The sequence below is a fragment of the Geospiza fortis genome, unplaced genomic scaffold, assembly GCF_000277835.1.
Source record: "Geospiza fortis unplaced genomic scaffold, GeoFor_1.0 scaffold115, whole genome shotgun sequence".
Classification (NCBI taxonomy): domain Eukaryota; kingdom Metazoa; phylum Chordata; class Aves; order Passeriformes; family Thraupidae; genus Geospiza; species Geospiza fortis.
This window is the reverse complement of record NW_005054499.1, coordinates 489384-498699: the sequence shown is the minus strand read 5'-3', so window position 1 is coordinate 498699 and position 9316 is coordinate 489384. Positions and strand designations below refer to the sequence as shown.

General features: G+C 45.4%; 1 protein-coding gene across 1 annotated transcript; it reads left to right on the top strand.

Moving 5' to 3' along the window:
- Positions 1 to 7818: 7818 nt before the first annotated feature.
- Positions 7819 to 9090, top strand: HTR1D (5-hydroxytryptamine receptor 1D). Its single transcript, XM_005428690.2, has one exon. The coding sequence runs from the start codon at positions 7819 to 7821 to the stop codon at positions 8953 to 8955; it is 1137 nt and encodes a 378-aa protein (XP_005428747.1). The 3' UTR covers positions 8956 to 9090.
- The last annotated feature ends 226 nt before the right edge of the window (positions 9091 to 9316 follow it).

Here is a 9316-nt window from a genome sequence, read left to right as displayed (position 1 = left end):
TCAGCCGGTATGGCCCCGGGATCAGCGGTATGGCCCCGGGATCAGCCGGTATCGCCCCGGGATCAGCCGGTATCGCTCTGCGGGCGCCGGTGGATGGGGCGGGCAGAGCCCGGTGGCCGCATCGCCCTGCGGAGAGCGGGGACCCCGCGGCGCCGGACACGGGCATCGCGGAATTACGGGAGGGTTTGGGTGGAAAGGGACCTTTAGAGGTCACCTGGCCCGTCCTCCCAGCCACCAGATGCATCTTCAATCAAATCAGGTTGCTCAGAGCCACGTCCAGCCTGACCTTGAATGTTCCGAGCCGCAGCCTGTCTGGGCAGCCTGTACTGACCCTGCGTGCGTGTCTGGGAGGGATCTCACAGGCGATTTAGAGCTTTAAATGCTTCTTGCAGGTCTCTTCCTCCAGGTACAGGATAATACTGGATAAATGAAGGGACCACTTTAGAAGTGTAATTTCGTGTAGATTGCCCTGGGGAAAGCTTTGGGTTGCTTTAAGGGCTGTTCCATTATTATCCCACACCATCCTGGTTTGTATTCCACGAGTGACACAGCTGTCTGGCTTCTCCTTCACTCCTGTTTCGGGTAGGATGGTGGCCAAAGGTCACCTCTGATTAGGTGCTAGAGCAAAGCCAGGATCTGCCACCGTGACACCGAACCCTCGGCATCCTCACGTATCCATGTCTCTGTACCTGCCTGGATGCAAGCCAGGCTTTTCAGGACAAAATGCTCTGTTTTCTCACGTGGAGCCAGAGGGACACCTGTCACCTGTTGCATCAATGATGAATATGAGCCACTTTTGGGGTGGGCTTTGGTCCTGCAGCAAAGAGCAGGAGGCAGCCAAGCACAAGGACTGGCGGCGTTGCAGTCTGGAGTTTCCAGTGTGCTGCGGGCAGCAGTGCATGGAACTGGAACATGGACTTCAAGGAGAGTCATGCTTCCCCAGAGAAACAGCCCCTCTCCCAGTTGTGAGCCTGATGTAAACCCCAGGAAAAGAAACTTCTCTTGCAAAATTAAGGGGACAACTGACTTTAGAGAAGTGGGATTCCTTTGCCAGTAATTGTAAGTTCCTCCTTCTAGGAGCTACTGCCAAACAGATTATTCCAGAAAGCAATGGCTGGGATCTGTGAGGTTTCTCAAGGCAAATTTCCTTTTCCTTTTCATATTGTCTTTAAAGTTAAAGCAGCATCATAACAAAGGATCTATGATGTATATCTTACATGCTTCTCAAATATTAAAATTACCAAATACCAAACAAATAGACAATTTGTTGTTTTCCATGTTGCTGGCAACATTTTCTGGTTTTCACATTTATCCCCAGATCTGGTTGAGCTCGGAGTAGCATTCTCACCAGTCATCAGTCATTCATTTTCTTCTGATGTATGACACTTCTGATGGTCTGGGAATCAAGCACATGCAGAGAAAAATGAAATTTTTTAAAAAATAAAACCCTTGGTGTGAACTCTGCTGGTTTGCAGCTTACTTAGAAATCTGAGAAATGTATTTCTTGAGTTGAGACGTGTCAAAATGCAGGAAGATGTGAGTGGCCTGGCTACTTTCAGTGTTTAACACAGAGTAAGAATGATGGCAGTGTACTGTGCTCACCTAAATGCAGGACTAAACTTAGTGACAAGTGTCAGTCACTTCTGGCATGTACACAGCAGGGCAATACTTGTTGTTTGCCTGGATAGAACCGTCCTACATCGAGCTCTGAAGGAAACCATCCAGCTATCAAAAGTCAGCATAAAAATTGACCGGATTTTCCTCTGTCTTTTGAGTAAAGATTCTTTCTGTCCCTTGGTGATGCACTCAGAGACACATGTAAAGGAAGGCATCCCTCAGTGAGCACACAAGCCATAATCCACCCTCTGTGATCCCCACAGGTGCAGTGCAGAGCTCAGCCAAGATGTCCCTTCCTGCCTGCTCCCAGCCTGCCCATTCCTGACCCTGGATGAGCACAGAGAATTGTGCAGAAGGAATTTGGATGTTTTCCCATCTCTGAGCTCCGTGAAATTGGGATGGCTGGGAGAGTTGATTCTAAGCCAGAGGGGGGGAAAAAAAACCCGAACAAAAAAAACCCAACAAACCAGCATCATGGCCATAAAAACTCGGGTCGGAGCAACAACTGCTCAGCTTCTTTGCCAGGGCTGCCAGAGCTGAAGGGGAGTGCTGTTTCAAATGCTCAGGGACCAAAGGAACGAGCATTGTATGTCAGGGAACCCTGTGTGCGCATCATAGAAAGTGAAGCTGAAGCAGAGGAGAACACCAAAGATCAGAGTGGAACAAGAGAGGAGGGCAGAGCTGTTAGGGAGCAGTGCTTAGAAAGCCAGAGGCACATGGAAAATGCTCATGGGGCTAATGCCTCAGTCATGGGGAGTTTGTTCCTTTGTTCATGCTCTGAAATGAGTCTGGGGGCTCTGCTGCCCCAAGGACATCCACTGACAGCTGTTACAGGCAGCTGTGCCACTCCTCACCAGTCCCTTCTAGAAAGCAATAAAAATTCTCTGTGTTCCTCTGCCCATGTGGAACACCACAGCACCACAATGCTGAGTCTTGAGCTAGTTCCAGACCTGAACTGTGATGTTCTGCAAAACTTTCACTTTCTTGGGTTTTCGTTCATTTTGAATTAGAGTTCAAAATTGGAGTTCATTAAGTTTACGCTGTGTTGCAGTCAAAAAATTCTGGTTTTCACCATTTTACATGGGGTAAACTAATTCACTTTACTTTCCTGCTGCTTCATTGGTTTTAGGAAACCACAGTCCAAAAAGATTATTTGACCTATCCTTGTGACTTTCTGAGATGGAGATGTCAGTGTTCCTAAGCAATACTTTGTTTCACTACTCTTACTATCTCCAAAGTTTTCCTGAGGGCTCAGTCTTCCTTGCTGCAGTTAAGTCTCTCTCCTTGCAGTGATATTAGTCACAGCCACAGGGAACAGATTATTCCTTCCTGTTCTGCAGGCTTTCATGCACAGAAAGACTGTTGAACATCTCTCTCAGCTGTGCTCTTTAAACCCCAGCATTCTTCTTCCCATGCAGTTTATTCCCATTTTCTTTTCTGATGGCTCCTGCTGCTTTCTTCTGATTTCTTGCTGTGTGGTCTGTATCTTCTTGGGAGCAGTGCCCAGAGCTGAATGCCAGGCTGCCATTTGGCCTTGTCCAAAATGAGCAGAACAAGATCTATTCAAGGCCTTATTCCCAGGTACACACTTGCCAAGGTGTTGCTGTTTTGCCCTGGTACAATGTCACTGGTTCTGCTGACAGTGCACATTGATCTCACACTGAGCAGAGCTTTTGCTGAGCTGGTTACTCTCCATCACACAACAGGGGAACTGCTCATTTCTACCTGAACTACCTACCTTGCACTTGTCCTTAAATTCAACTTTATGGCTGAGAGCTTTCCAGCCCCTGCTCCCTCCAAAGGACTTTGTAACATATTGTAGAGGCTGTTTTTGCAATGTAGCATTTACCAGAATCACTGCCCACTAAACCCCAGATTATCTCTTTGATAAGTAATATTTAGTTATAATGTGTATCAGCAATTGTAACTTGGTAATTATCAATGGGTTGGATGGCTAATACATACTGGTGTTGTGTAAATAAAGGTAAGAGAGGAAAAATAACAATAATTTCTTACAAGCTGAGCAAAAATTGAAGGTGGGGAGGAGAGAGCGAAGACGTTAAACATTGCTAATATTTGCTTTTCCATTACTATAGTTGCTTATTTAAAATTATAAATGTTTTGCATATAGTTTCTCATATAGAATGCTGTTCTCTGTATCAAATGAACAAAATAGGGAAGCCTGATTTACTTGGAAATCAGATCAGGCATCCAGCCATGCTGCATGAGCAGTGCTGGAGTGAACACTTGCAGAGTCAGGTACACTTTTCCAGAAACATGAACTCTTCTCTACCAGCTCCCCTCACTGGCAGTGAAGAGAGATGCTCAGCCCTAATGGGCCCAGCTGCTGCTGGGCTTGACCAGAAATTCTGATGCAAACAGAATTTACACAGAGTGTACCTTTGATTTTTCAGTGCAATACACTACAGCATTGCCTGGTTTTCTCCCAGGAGCTATATCAGGTTTGGTTATGATCTCTGGATGGGCACATTCCTAGAGCTAATTCTAAATGGATTTCATGTTGTTTGAACAGTGCTTTTGTCTTCAGGTTGGGCTCCATAGCTACTCTATGATGTATGCTTGAGTCAATTGTCTCAAATATGCAAAAACTTACTCAAAACTTGCTCCCTCTTTTAAGAAAAGGGCCTTCAGAAGGGTTCCTCTTGGCCAGAGTGCCACCTCCTGTCCTGCCTTCTGGCCACCTGCTGCTGGCTCTCACTGGAAGCAGCTTCCCTGCTGATCACACTTGCAGCATGACAGTGGACTCTAAATTTAAATGAAAAGTGAGAATAAGTTACAAAATGAATTTTCAGTAGTTTGCTGAACTTTAGCTCTGCTCTCAGCCATCCCTTTGCAATTCTCCACCTTCAGGAGAAGAAAATTAATTCTCTAATTCCTCTAACTTCAGTGTGAGCGTAAAGGAAATGGGCAACTTACTAAAGGACGTTTTATCTAAATATCCTTTTTTTTCCTGTTCTATTTAGTGAAAGAGTAAATTCTGTATTTTTATTTCAACATACCTATTTTGTACGCATTATTTATCCCAGCCCAGCACTGCAGAGGTGCATTGAAGCCTTCTTGCAGCCCAGCATCCTCAGAAAGTGTGTCAGCTGCACCATGAAATCACAGTCTGCAGGAATTGCCCCACTCTCCAGTAATGGCTCTGCTCCAGAAGGAGCAGAAATGTGTTGGGACTTTGATTACCCTTGGGATTGAGCACCTCTGGTTATCTGGGCAATCTCTGCAGCTCCATGCCCAGAGCCCACATGATGACACTTGGTCATGAGGAGCTCCTAGTGCCACTCAGCCTTGCAGCTGCCCTGGCACACCTGGTGCTCTGTTTTTCCTCAAAGAGACCCTTCCATGCCACCTTGCCCTTGCTCTCTAACTGCAGAGAGTTAAACCGGCTTGCTGCAGCCTGGCAATTTATGTCAGTGTGCTGTGCTGCGCCAATCTCACTCTGGTGGCTGTGGCATCACCTTCAATTTATTTCAGGTGCTTTGAAGTGAAAACAATACCCACAGTCCATGGCCAAGAGCACCAGGGGAAGCCCAAGGAAAGATGACCAAGCACAGTGGTGATGCAGCACATGATGACACTTGGTCCTGAGGAGCTCCTGGTGCCACCCAACCTTCTCCTGCCTGTCACTGTACCTGCCCTGGCACACCTGGTGCTTGGTTTTTCCTCAAAGAGACCCTTCCCTGCCACCTTGCCCTTGCTCTCTAACTGTAGAGAGTTAAACTGGCTTGCCCCAGCTTGGCATTGTATGTCATCAAGTTGTGCTGTGCCAATCTCACTCTGGTGGCTGTGGCATCACCTTCAATTTATTTCAGTGCTTTGAAGTGAAAACAATACCCACAGTCCGTGGCCAAGAGCACCAGGGGAAGCCCAAGGAAAGATGACCAAGCGCAGTGGTGATTCTGCCAAGGCAGCTGAGAGGATTCCTGTCCTGTGAAGTGTGACAAAGCTGGTGACAGCCAGGGTGACAACCCTGCCATGCCCTGCCGGGTGGGGCTGTCGGGCGGCGCTCTCAGCTGCCTGCAGGCTGCACTGCCACCCCGCGCACCGAGCCAGGCACACACGATGCTATCTTATCTAGGGGTGATGTTATCTTATCCGGAGGTGATAACAGCACCAGCAGCAGGGAAATGTCCCTGTCTGACCATGCAGGAGCCACTCCTGCACCACCGAAGCCCCCTGGCAGCCACCCCCACACTCACACAGGCACCCCTGGGTTCCTCACCAGGTTTCCAATGGCAGTGCTTGTGTTTCCAACACAAAGTTTCCTGCGGCAGTCTCAGATGTCTTTTAGGAGCTGCCATCTATAGGAGCTCAACCTGCAGCTGGCACTAAATGTGTTCCTCAACAGCCAGGTTCTGCCCAGTGCTCCTCATGCTCCAGAGGTGTGTGCATCCTGCCCGGGCAGCACATCCCTCTGCTCTCAGGAAACATGCTGGATGGCCACTTCCCACCCCTGGGCTCTGCTGTTTCAGGATTTGTAATGTCTGTCCATGTGTGTTCTGCTTTCCTTAACAGGCAGTTATGTGTATGACCCTGTACTTGACATAATTTATTGACTGTTTGTCATTTAATATTATTTTTCTTCAGTATCTGTAGTTTACACAAACTTAATTTTTTTTTTAACAGGAAAATAATTTACCTGTATTCATCATTCTTTTGTTGAGTAAAAGGTAACTTCATTGAAATACTAAATTATGGGGAATATGTTCATTTTGTCTAGATGGTAACTCCTCCCGAGTACATGATAAATAATCATGTACTGACTTTGCTCATTGTCACAAAATGGCCACGAGGAAGGGATTTTCTCTTCCTAGAGGAAAAAAAAAACCAAGAAAGTAATAGTCTAGTGTGAAATACAAGACTTTTCTATGTCTCTTTATTAGAAAAGTACACCTCAAAAGAAAAAGGATGTTTGAAAATGTTTGACTCACAGAAGGTGGTAGTATATAAAAAAAAATCAAACACACCAAACTGAAAAGTGCTGTTTCTTATATTAGGATTTAGAAGCTTAAGAGAGGCTGTTTTGAGTTCAAAGTGCTGATGTTTCATGTAGAATATTTTGCTCCTCTTTTCCACAGATTCCCAGCTGAGTGCCTGGATGGATGGCACGATTTGGTACCGGTGATGACTGAGAGAGGCTCCTCTCCTCCAGGGCTGGGAGAAGGCTGGCCTGGTGATTGCCTCCCTGCAGAAGTTGGGTGTTCCTCCTTGTAGCCCTCACAGCACTCTTCAAAGCCATTCCTGACCCACATTCAGGATCTCCTTCAAGAAGGGTTGGGCTGGCATAATTTAAGTGACATTCTGGTACTCATGGAAGGGAGTGAAATGTGTCCTAGGATGTTTCCTTCAGGTTTGTGAAGACTTCAGGAAATCCTGGTGAATACAAGGAAAAGAATGGAAAGCCTGTAGACTGCATACTGTGCTGTAATGTGCACCAGTGCATTGGGGTCTGGCACCCAGCACCTGAATTCAGCATTTACAGGCTAATTGTTGAAAGGAAAACCTGAATAGTCTGGAGAAATAAATGAAAATGGAGATCTGTGCTTGAAGAAGTCTTGATTTGCAAAGCTGGGAGAAATTATGTTTACAGAAGGAATTCAGAAGTATTGTTTATTTTGTTAGGTACTCTACTAACAAAGTGTCCCTTGTAAATACCAAAAACATGACACTCAGCTATTAGAGAGAAAAGGAAAATAATCTTGAGGGTAGCTTTGTCTCCAGCAAAGGGGCATCAACTGCATGCCCAGATGTTTCTTTTCCATCTCTTACCCTTCAGTATTGATTTATGCAACTTTGCAGAAGATTGGGTCAGAAAGGAGGTGTGAAAAAAAGATAATAATTATTTAGTTTTCTTCAAGATGAAAACCACCTGAATTCCCATCACTTATAGTTTTCATTGTTGTACACCAGACTTGTGTCTGGATGATATTTTGCTTTAACAATGATGTAGTTGATGTGATGTGATGTGATGTGATGTGATGTGATGTGATGTGATGTGATGTGATGGAAAATATTCCATAGGAGAGTACCTCATCTACTGCTTCAGCTGAAGTTTTCAATAAGTTAATAATTCTTCAGTGTTCGACCAAAGTATGAAAAATTATATTTTTTCAACAAAAGTGAGCATCTTTCTTCATTGTCCCAGAAAAATTGCACTGGAAGGTGAAATCAGAACAGAGGATGACTCAGTACAACCATTCAGCACAGTTCTCTCTCCAGAGCTCAGCAAACAAATCATTAAATGTCACTGAAACCCCTCTGCCTTGGGATGAAAGGACACTCTTAGGGCTGAAGATTTCACTGTCAATCCTTCTGGCTGTTATAACTTTGGCAACAATCCTCGCCAATGTTTTTGTTGTTATTACAATTTTCCTGACTAGAAAGCTCCACACACCTGCAAATTACCTCATTGGCTCCTTGGCAGTGACTGATCTCTTGGTGTCAGTGCTGGTGATGCCTGTCAGCATTGCTTACACTGTCACCCACACGTGGGCCTTTGGCCAGCTGCTGTGTGACATCTGGCTGTCATCAGACATCACGTGCTGCACAGCCTCCATCCTGCACCTGTGTGTCATTGCCCTGGACAGGTACTGGGCTATCACAGATGCTCTGGAATATTCCAAACGCCGCACTGCTGGCCGAGCAGCCCTCATGATTGCCGTGGTCTGGATGATATCCATCAGTATCTCTGTGCCACCGTTTTTCTGGAGGCAAGTGAAAGCTCATGAAGAAATTGCAAAGTGTGCTGTAAACACAGAGCAAATTTCTTACACGATTTATTCGACTTGTGGAGCTTTCTACATCCCGACCGTGCTCCTGCTGATATTGTATGGGAGAATTTATGTAGCAGCTCGATCCAGGATTCTGAAGCCACCCTCATTATATGGGAAACGTTTTACCACTGCACACCTGATCACTGGTTCTGCAGGCTCTTCCCTCTGCTCCATTAATGCTAGCCTCCATGAAGGGCATTCCCATTCAGGTGCATCCCCAATATTTCTGGGTCATGTTAAAATAAAACTTGCAGATAGTGCACTGGAAAGGAAAAGAATTTCTGCTGCGAGAGAAAGGAAAGCTACCAAAACTTTAGGCATTATTCTGGGAGCTTTCATTTTCTGCTGGCTGCCTTTTTTTGTCATATCGCTAGTCCTACCAATCTGCCAAGATGCCTGTTGGTTTCATCCCATCCTCCAGGACTTTTTTACCTGGTTGGGTTACCTAAACTCATTAATCAATCCAGTCATTTATACAGCTTTTAATGAAGAATTTAAACAGGCTTTCCAAAAACTAATACTTTTCAAAAAGTGTTCCTCTTGAGACTCTCCTCCTGTGTAACTGACCCTTGTGCAATCTCACAGCCTACCTGAAACTTTCCATGCTTTTATTCCCAAGGAACTGAGTGGAAATTGCCATCTCTGCTACTACCCTGTTCTGTGCATGTAAATTTCTGGGAATTTCTTGCCAATTTGATACTTTCTGTCTGGGATTGTACATGCCATAACAGAACTTGTCCATGGTCTCTGCAGTGATCATGTGTGTATATAAGATCAATGACACATGAAATAAGCTTTGCAATGAGGCAAGGTGTGTGAACCAGGGAGTTTGTCTTGTGGGATGAGGTGACACATTACCCTGATGGGAGGAAATTGTGAGTGTATTTACAAGACCTTAGTATTTC

What these genes read in the sequence shown, in the direction of transcription:
- HTR1D (XM_005428690.2), top strand. Translation starts at nt 7,819, where the DNA reads ATGACTCAGTACAACCATTCAGCACAGTTCTCTCTCCAGAGCTCAGCA.